Here is a 19,249-nt window from a genome sequence, read left to right on the forward strand (position 1 = left end):
CTTCAGCATTTCACCACACACTCCATCAATTCCTGGGGCTTTCCCCAATTTAACTTTCTTCATTGCTTCCACAAGTTCTATCCTACTGATTTCTTCCTGTCTTCTCACCTCTCTCCTTCTCCCAGCCATTCCTCAGCCACTTATACTCGCATTACTTCCATCCTCTGTGTTCAACAATTCCTTAAAGTGTTCTCTCCATCTGCTCACTTTTTCTCCCTTGTCCACTAGTAATCTACCATTTTTATCTTTCACTCCCCTGCTAACTTCACTTCCACCCTGTCTTACTCTTTTCACCTCTTTCCAGAACATTTTCTTACAGTCTCTCCACTTTACACTCAAATTCCTTCCAAATTCCTCATCCACTCTCTTCTTACTCTCTCTTACTAATCTTTTCACCTCTCTCTTTCTTTCTACATATAACTCTATCTTCCACCTCTCAACTGCTCCACGCCCCTATTTCTCATCCATTCGTTGTATGCTTTCTTGTGTGCCGCAGCCTGTCTCACCTCTTCAGTCCACCACGCTGTTCCTTGCACCCCCCTCCGTCTTCTCTTCTTTCCACACACCACATCACATGCTGCAAATATTTCTTCTGTAAATATCCTAGACACACCTTTCACGTCTCCTATCTGCTCCAATTCATATTTGCCCAATCGTTCCTCCACTTCTCTCATATACTCTGCCTTTTTCTCATTCTCTTGTAACCTTTCCATTCTCCATGCAACTACTCCCTCTCGTCTTTCCCTTCTTCTATTCCTCCATCTTACTTGAATCCTAATTCTGGCCACCACCAAGTAGTGGTCAGAAAGTCCACTCCCCCAACCTCTATAAGTTCTTGCATCCATTACACATCTTCGCATCGTTTCATCCACACACACATAATCAATCATTGCCTTCCTTTCATTCAGTTCACCACCCACCCTTCTCATCACTCGCCATGTATACCTGTGGATCATTTTATGCCTGAAGAGGGTATTGGCTGTCACCAACCCCCTTCCAACACAAATGTCCACTAACGCACTCCCATTCTCATCTATCTCAGCAGGCACACCCCACTCACCAACTATTTCATCCACCTTCACATTCCCAACTTTACCTTTCATATCACCGATCAAAAACACTCTCTCATTCCTTCCAAACTTTTCCTTGCACACTTCTACATTTGTCCAGAACTCTTCTCTCACTCTTCTAGCACGATCTTGCGTTGGGCATACACACACACAATCACCCACATTTGTATTCCAACATTCAACTTTACCCACACAATCCTTTACCCAACTGATCCATACTGTCTTATGCTCTTCTTCTATCTTTTACTCACAACTATACATACTCCTTCCTTTGCCCTCTCATTCTCACCTACTCCTGCACATATACCCCATCCATACTCCCATTCTCTCTCACTTTCTCCTCTCCATTTTGTTTCAATTATTCCACATACATCCACTTTCACACCCTCGAGCACCTGGACAATCTTTCTCTCTTTCACCTCATCATTCGCTCCTCTTACGTTCCATGTACCCATTACCAAGTCCTTTGTCCGGTCCTGGGTCGTCATCGTTTGGTCAGTCCTTGTCCGAGGCTTCTTGTTTGTGTTTTTAGTTAGTTGTTTTCTGGGGAGGGGCACTAACCCTCCGTCAACCCTTTTAGTCGCCTTTTACGACAAGCAGGGATACTGGAGGAGTATTCATTTCTTGTTCTTTTATATTCTTCCTTTGTTCTGTTGTTACCTCTCTTTCTCCAATTGTTCTACGCCTTATCTCTCTCTTTTTTTGCTATCATACACCTTCTATTAAACCACTCCTTTTTCCTGTTTTCTTTCCCTCTTACTCTTGGTACAAATTTTTCCACTCTCAAGTTATAGAGGTCTAGAAAGATATCCCACTTCCTCTGTATCTCTCTTGTTTCTCTGAATTTTCTCCAGTCCACATTTTCAAAAAACTTTCTCAATCCTGTAAAATTTGCTTTCCCAAAGTGGTATTTTCCCTGTCTATGAAGCTCGTCTCTTGGCTCAATGTTCCCTATTAACATCTGGAACTCAATGACCACATGATCACTCTTTCCTAAAGGACAGAGATATTTCAATGATTCTATTACATCGGGTTCTTTGGTAAACAGTAAATCTAACCTTGCCGGTGTGTCCTCACCTCGAAACCTTGTCTCTTCTTTGACCCATTGCGTCATCACATTATTCATTATTATATTGAATAACATAATGCCCCACGAATCCTCGCCGCCTTCCGAGTACCAGTTCACCTCTTTAAAGTTAAAGTCACCCACCAAAATTATATTATTGCTTTTATCAATTATTTTTTGTAAATAGCTAGCCATATCTGACAACATCTGGTATTCGTCATACTTCCATGCTCTCGCCTTAGGGGGAACATACACTACCACCATATCTCTCTTAACATTCTCTCCAGTTTCTATTTTCACATATATCACTTCAGCTCTACCTTCTCCCATTTCCACAGTATCTACATTTATGTTGTTCTTCACTGCTATCATCACTCCTCCCATTTTTTCTTTTCTGTCTTTTCTCCACAGTTTGTATTTACCATCTCCCAAATGAACATCAATATCTTCTCTTAATTTGGTCTTTACAAAGCACATGACATCAGGTTCATGTTCTCTCAAGAAATCATTAATTTCGAGCCTTGTCGATATGAAACCATCAACATTAGTATATATCACCTTCAAATTATTTTTGAGATTTTTTTATACCCTCTTCTCTCCTACTCTCCATCAGTACCACTTCCTCAACTTCTGATCTTTCACAGCCATCCCCCTTAGTTTCCTTCACTTCTGTTTCCTTAAATAGCACTTCCTTACTTTCATATCCATTACTCTCCAAAAAAAAGTATTACATTGTTCCACTGTCCTCTTATCATTTTTTTCCTTTACTTTTTCCTTCAATGATTTTAAAACTTCTCTTTCTTCTTCATTCAAATCTTTTCTTATTATAATATTTTCCATCCCTGCCTCTTTGCTTAATTTCCAGGTCACTTTCAGTATATCATTTACTACACCTTCTGATGTAAACTTGACTCTCATTGGTCTTGTGTCCCCTTTCTTATAAGGCCCTATCCTCCTTACTTCCTCAATTTCTTGTACCCACTTGTCTCCTTCGGAGTCAGTCTTGCCCAATATTCCTCTCACCAGGTTCATGTCTCTCTCGAGTCTCACGAACCTAACCTTTTCTTCCTCTTCCCTGTTTCCAAATATTACCACACATCTGTTCCTTTCTACAGTTTCTCTCACAATTTTCTCTTTTTTCTTCAGTATTTTCACTACATTTTCTTTCATTTTTTTCTTGTTCATTTCCCTTTCTTCCTGGATGATTTCTCTTAAGCTGACCACTTCTTTCTGTTCTTCTTCTACGTGTACCCATTTTGCCTTATGCTCTTCTAATACACTACTCACCTTCTCCGTTTTATTAGTACTCTCTTCTAGTTTCCTCCTCAGTTTGACATTTTCACGTTTCTACCCCTGGGGGTAGGGGGGTTTCAAGAATACTCCCCCAGTATCCCTGCTTATCGTACGAGGCGACTAAAAGGGTTGGTGGCGGGTTAGTGCCCCACCCCGTAAAAAGAACTAACTAAAAAAGCGAATAAAGTGCCTCGGACCCGGACGGACCATACGTTGACGACTAAGAAACGGACAAAGGACATTCTTAGGGTGGGAACATGGAATGTGAGAGGAGTGAATGATGAAGTGAAAGAGAGAGAGATTGTCCAGGTGCTTGAGGATGCAAAAGTGGATATATGTGGATTGACTGAAACTAAATGGTTAGGTGAAAGGATGAGAGAATGGGAATATGGTGTAGGTATATGTGCGGGAGTCAGTGAGAATGAGAGGGCAAGAGAGAGAGTATGTCTGATGATACGCAAAAAGTGGAAGGAGAATATAAGAGAGTATGGAACAGTGGGTGCAAGGATTGTATGGGTGAGGATGAAAGTAAGTATACAAGCATGGCCGATTGTATGTGTGTATGCTCCAACAGAGGATCGAGTGGCAAGAGTGAAAGATGAGTTTTGGGTGAGAGTAGAAGCATGTATGGACAAGTTTGAGAGGAGCGAGAGAGTGCTCTTGATTGGAGACATGAATGGCAAAGTTGGGAATGTACGAGTGGATGGAGTGGTTGGTCAGTGGGGTGTGCCAGCTGAAGTAGATGGGAATGGTAGTGCTTTGGTGGACATCTGTGCTGGTAAGGGGTTGGCAATAGTCAACACCTACTTTCGTCATAAGATGATCCACCGGTATACATGGAGAGTGAGGAGGCTGGATGGTGAACTTGTTGAACGAAAGGCAATGATAGACTACGTGTGTGTGGATGAGCGAATGGGAAGACAAGTGTTGGATGCAAGAGTGTGGAGAGGGTGGGGGAATGGAGTCTCGGACCATCACTTGGTGATGGCCAAGGTAGAGCTGCAAAGAAAGTGGTTGAGGAGACGAAGGGGAAGACAAGAGGAAGCAGCTCCTGTGAGAAGAGTGGAGAAATTGCAAGATAGTGAGAAAATGACAGAGTATAAGAGCATAGTGGAAGAAAGATTGGGAAGGTATGAGCTAGAGCAGATGGAAGGGGTGGAAGACGTATGTAAGATATTCACGGAAGAGATAAGTTCAGCGTGTGAGGCGGTTTGTGGAGTGAGGAGGAGATGCAAGGGTGTGCAAGGGACAGCATGGTGGAATGATGAGGTGAAACGAGCTGTGGAACAAAAGAAGAAGGCATACGGTGAATGGTTGGCGAGTAGAGGTAGGGGAGAAGATGACAGAGAGAAGAGAGAGGTATATGTGAGCAGGAGAAGGGACGTTAAGAGACTGGTGAAGGAGAGTAAGAAGAAAGTGGATGAAGAGTTTGGGAGGAATCTGAGTGTGAAATGGAGGGAGAGTAAGAAATTGTTTTGGAAGGAGGTAAAGAAAGTAAGGCAGTGTGAAAGGGGAAATAGTAGGGGAGTGAAAGATAGGAATAATAGATTGTTGGTGGAGAAGAGAGAGAAATTGAGGAGATGGAAGGAGCACTTTGAGAATTTGTTGAATGTAGAGAGTGAGAGCATTGTGAGTATAAGTGGTTGGGGAATGGCTGGGAGAAGAAGAGATGAGAGGAGGGAGGAAGAGATCAGTAGGTCGGAAGTAGTGGAAGCGATAAAGAAGATTAAGCTGGGAAAGGCCCCAGGAATTGATGAAGTGTGTGGTGAAATGCTTAGGTATGGGGGTGAGATTGTTGTGGAGTGGATATGGAAGTTGTGTAGATTGGCTTGGGAAGAGGGAAGGGTTCCAGAGGACTGGAAATCAGGTATAATTGTTCCTCTGTACAAAGGAAAAGGGGAGAGAGAAGTACTGTATGTGGTAACCATAGGGGTATTTGCCTTCTTAGTGTGACTGGTAAAATATATGGTAGAATACTCATTGATAGGGTTAGGCATATGACAGAGGAGCTAGTTGGAGAAGAACAAGGGGGATTTAGGAAGGGAAAAGGGTGTGTAGGTCAGATATTTGTTCTAAGATGTTTAGTGGAGAAGTATCTAGAGAAGGGAAGGAAAGTGTATACTGCCTTCATGGACTTGGAGAAAGCTTATGACAGAATAGATAGGCAAGGTATGTGGAAGGTATTAAGAATATATGGAGTGGAGGGGAAATTGTTGAGTGCTGTGAAGAGTATGTACGAGGGAGCTAGGGCTACGGTGCGAGTGGATGGTGAGCTGAGTGAGTTCTTTGATCTCAATGTGGGACTGAAACAGGGTTGTGTGATGTCTCCATGGCTGTTTAATATATATATGGATGGGGTTGTAAAGGAGGTGCAAGGTAGGGCAGTGGATGTGGGGGTGGCCCTAATGAATGAGGGTGAGATTTGGAAGCTTCCGGTGTTGCTGTTTGCTGATGATACAGTATTGTTGAGTGAAGATGAATGGGAGTTGCAAGGTTTGGTGAATGAATTTGGGACAGTGTGTAGGAGGAGGAAGCTGAAAGTTAATGTAAACAAAAGTAAAGTTATGGTGTTTGAGAGGAATGAAGTCACAAGGTGTGCAGTGAGGTTGGATGGTGAGGATATGGAGAATGTGAGTGCATTCAAGTACTTGGGTAGTGTGATGAGTAAGGATGGAACTTTGGGGGATGAAGTACGTGAAAGGGTACAGCAGGGAAGAAAGGTTGTTGGTACACTGAAAGCAGTGATGAGAAATAGGGAGGTGAGTATGGAAGTTAAGAAGTCACTGCATGATGGTATTGTGATCCCTACCCTGGAAGCGAGTTGTGGACCTTGCAAGAGGGGAACAAGTCAAGAGTGAGAGCAATGGAAATGAGTTACTTGAGAGGAGCATGTGGAGTGACGTGGAGGGACAGGTTGACGAATGAAGAAGTGAAGGAACGTTGTGGGGTAGATGTGGATGTGGTTGAAAAGATTAGGAGAAATACACTGAGGTGGTTTGGACATGTGGAGAGAATGGAGAATGAAAGACTGACTAAGAGGGTGTATGTAGGTGAGGTGGAGGGAGGGAGAGGGAGGGGTAGACCGAGGATGAGGTGGATGGATGGAGTTGAGAGGTATATGAGGGAGGGGGGAGTGAGTTGGGGGGAGGGTAGTCGAATGGTGGGTGACAGAGTGACTTGGAGGCGTTTTGTCTGCGGCCACCCTTTGTGAGATTAGAGCGTCAGGCTATAGATAGATAGATAGATAGATTCATTCGCTGTCTCATTGGACTGGATCAGACTCTGTATGGTAGTCTCCTTATTTTCAGACACGTCCTTTATCACTAGATTCTCTACTTTCTTTTCAAGTTCACTAATCCTCATAATCAGTGTTTTAACCAGATCCATGACATTTGTATTTCTATCAAATCCTGGAAGTTCTAGTCCCTCAATGTTTACATATTCGGCCATGTTTGACGTTGGTTAAACTACCAAAACAGCTGTTACCGAAAAATACTACAAACATTCATGTATACTTTAGCCAAGAAATCTTTACAATTTTGGTAGTCTATTAACTTTCATTATTTTAAATTTAAAACAAGACCTTAGGAGACAGGACAGACAAAATTCCTAAAAACTACTTAAGGTTCGCAGCAATGGCTGGGACATCTGCTCGCTTTGGCTGTTCGCTTGTGTATGTGTGTGTGTGTGTGTTCTTACCTAATTGTTCTTACCTAATTGTATCTTTACATGAATGAGTCAAGCTCGTACTGTCCCATGTCTTAAACCATATTTATCGTACATATCCTTAAATTTGTGAATTGTTTTGGCACACACTATTTCATTTGGTAGTGCATTCCATTGATCAATTGCTCTGTTTGGGAAACTGAATTTCCTTACGTCTTTATCACCTCTCTTCTTATGCAGTTTTTTGCAGTGTCCTCTTGCTGATGCTTCTCCATATGTTAAGTAATCATTTATGTCTATTTTCTCCTGCCCTGATATGCACTTATATAGCATTATCATGTCACCTCTTTTCCTTCTCTCCTGTAGTGTTGGTAGATTCAGTTTATTTAGTCTTTTTTCGTAGCTTAGGTCCCTTAAGCTTGGTATCCATCTTGTAGCGGCCCTTTGAACTTTTTCAATCTTGTCTATATGCTTTTTGAGATGAGGACTCCAGACTTCTGATGCATATTCCAGGGTTGGTCTAATGAATGATGTTATTATCCTTCCTAGCATGTCTTCATTTATATATATGTGAATGCTATTCTCATATTTGCAAGCAGTGTATACATGTTCCGTACCTTCTCGCTGATGTGATCAGCCGGAGATAGTCTGTTATTGATAATCACACCTAGGTCTTTCTCTCTTTCTGATGTGTATAGGGTTTTATTTCCTAAGTTATAATCCCAATCGGGTCTTTTTCCATGTTTACCAAACTTCTTTACATGACATTTGTCCACATTGAATTCCATTTGCCATGTACTACTCCATTCATGAAGTTTATTTAATTCTTCTTGTAGCTCCCTTCAAGAGTCTGTGCTAGTAATTCTCCTTTGTATTTTTGCATCATCTGCAAACATATTCAGATAGCTCTCCTTTCCAGTGTTACTGTTTATATCATTTATGTACACTAAAAACATGATTGGTGCCAGCACCGAACCCTGTGGTACTCCACTAGTCACTTCTTTCCATGATGAGTAGTTTCCTCTTAGTACTGTCCTCATTTCTCTTTTTATGAGAAAGTCTTGCATCCAACAAAACAGTTTGCCTCGAATTCCTCCTTGATGGTACAGTTTCCATAAAAGTCTTTGGTGTGGTACTGTGTCAAAAGCTTTCTTGAAATCTAAATAGATACTGTCCACCCATCCTTCCCTTTTCTGTATTGTGTTTGTTACTCTGTCATAGTAGCTCAACAGATTAGTGACACATGATTTTCCTTTTCTGAAACCAAACTGTCTTTCTGTTATCATACTGTGTTCTTCTAGATGATTTACCCAAGCTTTTCTTATAAGTTTTTCTAATACCTTGCTTACAACACTGGTCAGTGATACTGGTCGGTAGTTGAGTGGATTTTGTCTATTTCCTTTCTTGAATAAGGGGACTATATTTGCTTTTTTCCAAATATCAGGTAGTTTCCCTTGACTCAAGGATTTCTTGAAAATTAAAAATAATGGTTTACTTAACTCCTTTGCACATTCTCGTAATACCCAACATGAAATTTCATCAGGACCACTTGCTTTTCCTCTGTCTAATCTACTTAACTCCTGTTTTACTTTTTCTGCTATTTTTATATCTGGTAGTATGTGTGGACATGCGTGTTCCACATAGTCCCTCTCAAAATTTTTTTCTTCTGTAAAAACTAATTGGAAATTCTTATTTAGTGCTTCACAAATATCTTTCTCTTGTGTATAAGTGATTCCCTCGTCCGGAATGGATTGTATTATATCTTTTACTTTGGTTTTGCTTCTGATATAGCTGTAAAACAGCTTTGGTTGATCACTACTTTTATTTATTACATCCTCCTCAAACTGTTTTTGGGCTTCCCTCCTTATTCTTGTATAGTCGTTTCTTGCCTGTTTGTAATTATTATACGCCCTTTCACTATTGTGTCTTCTGTATCTACTCCACAACAAATCTATTCTTTCTTTTGATTTTTTACATTCTGTATTGAACCATTTCTGTATTTTGTTATCTGCTTCTTTGTGCTGTGGGATGTACTTCTGGACTCCTATTTCATAAAATTCACAAAATTTTTTATATACAGCATTTAAATCTTGTCCTCTAAGCTCATTTTCCCAATCAGCTTCTAAGAAATACTTCTTTAGGTCTTGATAATTTCCCTTTTTATAGTTTAGGCTCTTTTTGTAACTGTCATTGCTGTTTACTATGTCATATGCTATCCTGAAGTTATAATTTAGTACTTCATGATCACTTTTGCCAAGTGGAGGGTGATATATTAAACTGTCAATGTCATTTTCTTGCCTAGTAAATATTAGATATAGCACTGAAGGTACATCAAGTCCTCTTTTTCTGGTGGTTTCCCTCACATGTTGCGTTAAGAAAAAGTCTTGTACGAGATCCAGGAGCTTTTGGTCCCAACAGCTTTCTTGGCTATTTATATGTAGAGTATTCCAATTTATATTTGTATTGAAGTCCCCAGTTAGTATAATTCTTTCTGATTTCTCTTCCATTTTATGTAGCAATGATCTTATACTCTGAATTGTACTCTCTGCCAGGTCCTCATATTCTTCTCTTTCCCATGTGTTTGATCTGGGTGGCATGTACAAATTGGCTACAATTACTTTACCTTCAGATGTGTCGATCTCTACTGGAATCAGTTCTACTTGTGATGGTATATCTAGGTTTATTTTCTTGACCTTTAGGTTTTTCTTAGTTAATATTATAATTCCTCCTCCTTTTTTTAAATTTCTGTCTCTTCTCCATATATTGTATTCCTCTAAGTTTAGTATGTCATTGGATATCCTTGGTGTTAATTTTGTCTCAGTTAGGCATATTATTTGTGGTTCATTTTCTCTGACATAATCATTCATCTCTAGTAATTTAGATACCATTCCATCCACATTTGAGTACATCAACTTTATCATCTTGTTTATATACTTGTCATGACATGGTTCTAATACCTTCCTCCTTTTTCTTCCATCCTGTTTGTGTACCACTTTCGCACCTGCAATCCTATTACTTTGTAAAAAAATTTCTTCTTCTCCTCTTCTGATCTTCCCTCATTTTTTGTTTTTGCTTCCTCCCTTTTCTCTTTCAGTAATTTCAGTTCCTCTTGTGTTAGGCATCTTTTTATCCATACATTTTTGAACTCCTCTTTTTCCATAAGATTCTTTGCATTTTTTAGTATCTCTTCCGCAGTGTTTACACTCTGGAAAGTCACCTTTAGAGGTCTTGTCTTGCTTTTCTCGTATTTCCCTAATCTTTTGTGCTCCTCTATGTCTTTACTACAGATTTCCTCTGATACTTCTTTCAGTAAGCTCATTACATTTGCCATCTCCTTTTTGTCTCTAGTGATCTTATTTTTAACTTCTTCCTCTTCTATACCAGTGATTACTATTGATTTATTTATTTCTACTGAATCTCTGACTAACTTTGGATTGTTTTGGATTATTACAGGAGGAGGTGGCTGAAATCCCGTAGCCACAGGGAAATGGTTAAAGATAACTGTATACTATATGTACAGAAATTCAAGTTGAAAAGTTAGACATGCTTTAATGCAATAAATGAAGGACATTTAGTATTTTATAGTAAAACGTACAGCAACTGTATACTGTACTCACCATACTGCAGCACTAGAAGATTTTGTTGTTATCCTGATGGTTAGTGGCGTAGATAGTTAGTGGTGCTTTGAGCTCTTTCCCTTTTACCATAATGCCACTAGCACACTGCTGACAATACCCTTTTAGAGTAGGTACAGCCTCGTCCAAAGCCTTATCCCTTGGCTAAGCCATTATTTTCCACTTTTAACACTGCAAGGTGTCCTCATACTCAACTTGGTAACTTAGAGTCTTATCCTGTGCCTTTCATATGTCACATAGCGTGGTACAGGGGATGCCATAGTGCATAATAATGCAATACACTGACCACCTCTCTTCACATATAGTATCTTATGTTTCATCTCCAGGGAAAGGGCATTCCTCACACACTTGGTAGAAAGTGAAGTCAGGACCACACAGACTAAGTGCACATCTGTACTGAATGGTTTACAGTTTGTAACTGACTGCGGTGGAGCAAGCTGCAGGGTTGCCACTTCGTTATGATTAATGCCACATTATTTCATTCAGCTAGGGAAGCCCAAAATCCGAACTAAATCGGAATATTGTTGACAAATTCTTGTTAGACGTGTATTAGAGTTCCAAATATGTGCTGTAGTCAGTTACCTAACAACTACAGGAATAACTTGTCATTGTCAATCTTGTCATCCTCCAGGAGTACCAGTAATTCATAACAAACCTATGTACAGTGCTCGACAAAAGTATTGCGCGCTTATGTGGGCGCACAATACTTTTAGCAAAAAAAGAATCGCCCTTTTTTGCAAGAACAAATTGAGCCAGAAGTTTTGGCCGCTAACATGACGTCATGGCAGCCTGAGGCCTTACTGCGTGCCGGTTGGCTGGTGGCTCAGTTGCCTGCGGGCTGCGTGAGAGAGAGGAACCCGGCCGCTCCTCCCTCCCTTGTTACGCCATTTTTTACCTAGTGACCCGCAGTGTTTTGGCTTTTGCTACTTTGCTATGGCCCTTACCCATGAATTGTCTAGTGAAATAATATCACAGATCATTGCTCTAAAGGAAGCAGGCCACCCCACGAAGGAAATTAGTGATTTGGTTGGTGTGGCTCGGTCAAGAGTGTGGAGGTGGTGTGCCCATTACCGAGTGGAAAATAGTGGTGATGTTCCTACAAAGAAACCATGGTCTGGTAGTCCCAGAAAAACATCCCCGAGGTCTGTTAATGTGTTAAAACGTGCAGTGGAGTCTAATCCTTGTGTGAGTGCAAGGAAAATTTAGGAGAGCAACCCGGAAGTGTTTGGCGAGGTTTCAGTGCGCACGTTTTCTCGAAGAGTCTATGAACTTGGTTACACAAGCCACAGGCCTGTGAGAAAGCCTCTTCTTACACATAACCAGTGACTTCGTTGGCTTGTCTTTGCTAACAAGTACTGTACTTTAACTGGGGTGAGGATCAATGGTTGTCAGTGTTGTGGTCTGATGAGGCAACGTTTACCATGACCTGTAATCTAGGAGTGCGCATGTACCGGCGCAGAGGTAGTGACCCACTTGACTCCCGTTACGTGGAGAGAACAGTTAAACACCCTGATTCACAAATGGTATGGGGTTGTTTCTCTGGGAAGGATTTGGGGAAGCTTGTTGTGCTTCCCAAGAACTGCAGAGGGAATCAGGACGTTTACCTGGAGCTGCTTTGTGATCATTTACCTGAGTCCTTCGAGCTCACAGGTGCTCGAGTGTTTCAGCAGGATGGTGCACCTGCTCATAAAGCCAAATCTGTCACCAACTGGCTTCGTGACTGTGAGGTCTCCTTCATGAAAGACTGGCCAGGCAATAGCCCAGACCTCAACCCGATAGAAAACCTCTGGTACCTCATAAAGAAGAATCTCCAAGGGAAGGACGTGAGCTCTCTACCTAAGCTGGAAGCAGCCATTCGTGAGTCCTGGGCAAGTATATCATCCCAGCAGCTGAGGAACCTCGCCCTTTCACTTCCATGACGTCTCAGGTCCGTGAAGAAGCACAAAGGATACCCTACCAAGCATTTAAGGTAAATATAATGCAGTATTTACATGTTTTTCCATAGTTGAAAGGTTTGTTTTGTAGGAGGGACGCAGGGCACTCAATACTTTTGTCAAGCACTGTATAGTGAATTCATTAATATGAATCCGTTAGATAGTCTGCCGAACCAAGACAATGATGGAGTACAGTACACCCTTGATATAACGAACTAATTGGCACCAGACCCGTAACATTAAAGCCGAACACCATGCTGTTTGGTAATTTCCCAGGCGTCATGGCATTTACCAAACAGATCATTAAATACAGGCGCTCCTCATTTTATGAACGGTCGACCTATGAATTTTCGACTTTACAAAGGTAGGTCGTACTGTGAAATTTGAATTTTTATCTTTTCGGGGGCTAGCGATATGTGGTACGATGCAGTGGCAGCGAATCGAGTCCCAATCAGCCCAGGCACTCGTTAGTGTAAACAGTCAATGCTCTGATGCTCTACAGTGTTCTGTGATGCCCAGTGTTTTTTTGGATACCCCCCTGAATCTGCATTGTGTTTTGTGCTTCCATCATGTCTACAAAATACCCATCTGTCCCTCCTGCTGCTGGTGAGAAGAAGAGGAATGCAGTTACTATTGAGATGAAACTCAATTGCCCTGCATGAAGGCGGCAGGCCCGTTGGTTCCAGGACAATTCTCTGTCAGGAAGATTCCTCATCATTTGTTTACATATCAATTTACGTAGCATGTATACTAGTTTTTGAGTTATGTGAGTTGTAAAAGTGGTGGTGGTTTATTGTTTTTATGATAAATGTAAATGTAAAATGTGGCATCAAATGGTCGGTCTATCTGTCTGTCTATTGCCAGACGCCATAATCCCATAAGGGGTGGCCATTTGACTTTGAGTTATTTGTTTTACGGGGAGGGGCACTACCCCTCCACCAACCCACTTGTTGACACGTAGGGAGCACGTATGGTTTGGCTATATAGTTACCATCCAGCATTGTAAATGGTTTCTTGGCTTACAGGAAACCATTTGGCTTGTCATTCAATGTAAAGCCACCTGTAAAGGAAAGAAAAGCAATAAGAAGTGACAGGAAAGATGGGAGAAATAGAAAGAGAGGAGGGTATTAATAGAAAAAAATATATTGTTTCATTAAAACACGAACCATGTGATGTACGATAACTTTCACTTCATCGCTTCACATCGAGCAACATACGAGACATTAGCATTTATTTTATTGTCTATTAACTTTAAGTAAACGATCAGTGTACAGTACATTAAAATTATACAAATAACCTAGACATGTTATGTGTATATAAATATGTAATTTTGAGATAATCAGCCTACTGATGGGGAATCGTCCATGTTTTGATGGGGAATTGTCTAAAGACCAATTGTCTAGATGGCAACTTGTCCTGTTTTTGTTGTGATGGCGAATCTTACTGAGGGGGAATTGTCCAGGAACCAGCCTGTAATTGCCATTGCACATGAACTTGAACTTTCACAGTCGACGATCTCAGTGCAGTATTCAATAAATTACAGTACATTAGATAGTCAACACTTTATTATGAAGTAGGCATTGATGATTTGCACAAGTGTACACTAATGGAAGCATTCTAGCCACGTTTAAGGTAGGCTTGGCTAGGCTAGGCTGTGATGTTTGGTTGGTTAGGTGTATTAAATGCATTTTCGACTTAGGAAAAATTCCACTCATGAACATTTTCTCTGAACGTAACCCTTTCATGAGTAGGGGCCACGCGTATAGAGTATCGTTTGGCTATAAACTCATATGCAGTAACATTCAGCTAGGTCTAAATGGCTACTTTTCTCAGTGAATGCTCTGTTTACTAACTTATGTGTTTATTCTTGTCTTTCAGGAAGTAATTGCATTGCAAATAAAGACTGCAAATAGGCCTTAGATAAAACTATGTTTGTCATGCCACGCTGGTCAGTGTTTCCTGCTTGCCCAGTTTTTTGCTGAACAAACTTTGTTAACTGAACATAACGCTTGGCCAGCTCAAGGTGATCATTAAAACTGTAATTCGTTACAAGAAGGTCCAGTACATCAATGGTGTACTGTAACTAGAAAAAAGTTGCAAGTTGCCATGGCCTCCAAATAGTCACAACTAGATATGTAAAGTTACTAGATTTTGTGACTTTTCAGCCAAGCTGGCAGCACTGGCTCAACTGTCGCAGGGTAGTTTGGACTTTGTTTTGGTAGACACTGTGGGTGGTACATGGATGGCTGGGAGTGACAGGCAGTTTGAAAAATTCAGTTTTTCTTGTGCTCTCAGGTGATGCTTAGTCAGATATTGTGGATACTGGTTGATGCAGCATAGATAATGGGAATATTACTGTATTTGACAGGGGTACAAGGTTACCTGGAGAGAGAAAGACAAATCAGTAAGTGAAGTAGCATTGCATTGTTGATGCATATGTGATTAGAAGTGTTGAAAGAAACATGCTTGAGAACGTTTGGCCATGTGGAGAGGATGGAGAATAAGAGGCTGAGTAGAAAGTGTCTGTGAGTGCAGTGGAGAGGAGGATGGGGAGAGAGAGATCAAGGATGAGATGGAGGGATGGAATGGTGATATATATGATAGTATGTGCAAGTTGGAGGGAGGGCAGCCAAATGGTAGAGGACAGGGCAACATGAAGGTGAGTAGTTTGTGGCCACCCCTTACAGGATGGCCACAAACTTAAGATAGCTATTTTTAAGGAAGGAAGGCAACAGGGTGATGGCATTGTGAGAGACAAAATGGAGAGGGAATGAAGTAGATGCATAGAGGGTGTGACACATACAAGTTCCTTATTCTTTATCTGTGGTTTGCCACACTTTATTTTTGCTACTTCTTCTGTCCTCTCTCAATGCCAGTTTTATTTTATCCAAAGGTTAGCAACCACTTGGATGTGGCAGTGGAGGTGTACTACATGACTCCACGTGGCAATGAGGTAGAGAATGTAGCAACCCTTGGCAGTGACCAGTCTGCACTTCTTCCACTCCATGCTGTTTACACTCCTACTGCTGAGCTCTTCTTCTGTGTGGAGGGGTGAGTATGAGCATCATTATCTGGTACCTATAAAAATGGTTTCTGAAATAATGGTGATGGTGGTGGTGGTCAGAAGGGACCTACTTTGAGGGGGGATTATTGTCCTAGCTCAACAGGTTAGCTATTTATTTTTTTAGAGCCTAAGGTCAGATACTTGCTGAACAGATTTCTTAACATATGTTCAGTGGGGTTAGGGATTGTGACCTTGACCTTGAAACTTAAAATGCCCCAGAAAAAGCTCTGCCACCCACCTGAAGTTTGTCTTATGCTGGTATGAGTCATTGTTAACGGTCCTCCCCCAAGGCTGGGGGACAGTTGGAGGGCCTGGGCAATCATTCCACACAATTATGCATCACTTCACTTAATATCACACTGTACCATTTGTTATGCATTTGCACTGGTATTTGGCAATATCAGTGGCATTTCAGTGGCCTTTCATGTATAAAATGCAATGAAAGGCAGATGATCTCAGTGAATGTAAACACTGGGCAGCCATCTTGCCTCAGTCAGCTAACTGGAGGCTCATCAGAGGGAAGCTGAGTACATAAGGTTGACATAATTTCCAAATCACAAGTTTCAGTATTTCACACACAAAAAGGTATCTGTTCTGTCTATCTCTCTTGGTAAGGTATTTGAAACTTTAATTGATAAGCACATTGTTAAACATCTTGAATCCAACAGCGTACTTAGTGATAGACAGTATAGTTTTTGCCACAAAAGATCCACCATTGACATACTCGATATTTCTAAAGCTTTCAACAGAGTATGTCATCGCTCCCTGCTGTCCAAACTCCCTTGCTATGGACTAACGTCTTTTGTTCCTTCGATTTCTTCATATCTTAGTGACAGGAAAATAAGAGTAAAAGTAGATGATGTGTATTCCAATTTCCACTCAGTTAACGCTGGCGTGCCACAGGGGTCAGTTCTGGTGCTAACCCTATTCCTGGTTCATATTAATGATCTCTTATCTGTCGCCCACAATCCCATCCATTTATACGCAGATGACTCAACACTACATAGTTCATTCACACTCAGACACCCATTTACAAAGTGTAATATCTCTACCTCTCAACTCAGTACAACCATCTCCATAAATCAAGACCTATCTATGATCAGTGAATAGGGACAAAACAACCTTGTCTCGTTTAATGCTAGTAAAACTAAATATATACAGTTTACTAATAGACAGATATTGCCAGATTCGTACATTACCGTCAGTGCCACTGATATTCCCATCTCCAAAAGTATTGAAATTCTTGGCGTCTCACTTAACAATGCCATCAGCTGGACCTCTCATGTTTGATCACTTGCTAAAACCACCTCAAAGAAACTTGGATTATTGTACAGAGTCCGTAACTTCTTCGCTGATGAGCAGTTAGCTTTAATTTATAAGTCATGTGCACTCTCAGCTTGAATATTGCTCATCCTTGTGGAATGGATGTGGAGAGGTTGCATTAAAACTAGATAAAATTCAGAACAAAGCTGTTAGAATTATTAACAATCCTGCCATTACAGATAAACTATCTCCCTTGCAAGTAAGAAGAATGTTGCCTCCCTTGCATTATTTTACAGATATTATTTTGGCAAACGCTCAGACGAAGTTGTGTCCATGATGCCACCTCTCCATGCCTTCCCTCGTGCTACTCGGGCATCTGGTAGCGCTCATGACTGGAATGTCACTCAACCATATTGCAGAACTTCTGCCAATCAGAATTCTTTCATTCCCAGAACTGCATCTCTCTGGAACTCTTTTCCCCAGAGTTGTTTCCCTCCAAATTTCAACCCACAGCCATTCAGGTCTAACTGTTACAGATATTTTATGAACAGAGGACACCAGTAATCTGGTGTATGGATTTTTTTTTTTTTTATTCATTTGTTTTTCCTTCCTCTGTTGTGTTATTAAAAAAAAAAAAAAGCCATAATCCCGTATTTGGTGGCCACAAACAAATCATCTCCGTGTGTCCCCCGCCACTTCGCTGCCCTTCCCTCAGATCACATCCCCCCCTCTCATATACCTCTCCACTCCATCTCTCCACCTCATCGTCAGCCTCCCCCTTCCGCTCCCCTGCTCCACCTCACTCACAAACATTCTCCTAGTTAGTCTCTCACTCTCTGCCTTCACATGGCCAAACAACCTCAGTGTTTTACTCCTAAAGTTTTCTATCAGATCCACTTCCACACCACAATGCTCCTTCACTTCCTCATTTGTCAGTCTGTCTCTCCATGCAACTCCACATGCTCCTCTCAAGTAACTCATTTCCATTGCTCTCACTCTTGCATCCATCTAATAGGGTCCGAGCTTCACTTCCATATGTTAGAGTTGGTATCACAGTACTATCATTCAGTGATGATTTTTTTTTTTTTTTTTTTTTTTTTTACTTCCATGCTCACTTCCCCATTCCTTATCACTGCTTTCAAAGAACCAGCAACCTTTCTTCCTTGTTGTACTCTTTCAAGCACTTCACCAAGTAAACTTCATCCTTACTCATCACACTACCCAGGTACTTAAATGCACTCACATTTTTCATTTCATTATCATCATCCAACCTCACTGTGCATACAGTGACTTCATTTCTCTCAAAGACCATACCTTTACTCATCCCTACATTCACCTTAAGATTCCATTTCTTACACTCCCAGACTCATTCACCAAGCCATGCAGTTCCCCTTTGCCTTCACTTAACAACTCTCCAACTTGAATTCCTCGCGCTCCCTCTGGCACCTTGCCAAAAACCTTTCTAACAGCTTTATCTCATAATCCTTCCCTCCTCTTATCTACTCTGATGGCTCTGTATCTACTTCTTTTACTGATAAAGCAGATCTCTTCGCTCAGACTTTCTCCTCCAATTCCATCTTAGACGATTCCGGTGCTGTTCCTTCATCACTTCCCCCCTCTGACTTCCTCATGGCAGACATTAAAATTTCTTTGGCTGATGTATTTTCTCTCATCACTGGCTTCAGTACTAACAAGGCATATGGGCCTGATGGATTCCCTCCTGTTGTCCTCAAGAACTGTGATTTTGTGCTTACACCCTGCCTAGGTAAACTCTTTTCTTTTGTCAGTCAACTTGTACCTTTCCTTCATGCTGGAAGTTTGCTTTCATACAGCCAGTCCCAAAGAAGGATGACTATTCCCAACCCTCTAACTATCGTCCAATTGCATTAACATCCTGTGTCTCAAAAGTTTTCGAGTCAGTTCTTAACAGAAAAATTTTAAAGCCTCATTCCTATCACAACTTTCTTTCTGATTGTCAGTATGGGTTCCGTCAGGGACGCTTCACTGGCGATCTTCTCACCTATCTTTCTGACTCCTGGTCATCCTCCTTTCAGAACTTCAGCGAAAGCTTTGCCATTGTATTTGACATCTCAAAGGCTTTCAATCGAGTCTGGCATAAATCTTTAATTTCCAAACTGTCCTCATACGGTTTTTATACTTCTATTTGTGCCTTCATCTATAGCTTCGTTTCTGGTCGTTCTGTAGCCGCTGTTGTAGACAGCCATCATTCTTTTCCTAGATCTATCAACAGTGGTGTT

General features: G+C 41.2%; 1 protein-coding gene across 1 annotated transcript in view; it reads left to right on the forward strand.

Moving 5' to 3' along the window:
* The window catches only part of Vps13 (vacuolar protein sorting 13C), a 1,164,731-nt gene that overhangs the window by 781,534 nt on the left and 363,948 nt on the right, over positions 1-19,249 (forward strand). The window contains exon 53 of the mRNA XM_080277871.1: positions 15,558-15,715. Within this exon, the coding sequence (XP_080133997.1) occupies positions 15,558-15,715 (158 nt within the window). The remainder of the gene's footprint in view (positions 1-15,557; positions 15,716-19,249) is intronic.

Source organism: Coenobita brevimanus, chromosome 71 (genome assembly GCF_032717465.1).
Source record: "Coenobita brevimanus isolate Jiangsu-jjx chromosome 71, ASM3271746v2, whole genome shotgun sequence".
Lineage (NCBI taxonomy): Eukaryota > Metazoa > Arthropoda > Malacostraca > Decapoda > Coenobitidae > Coenobita > Coenobita brevimanus.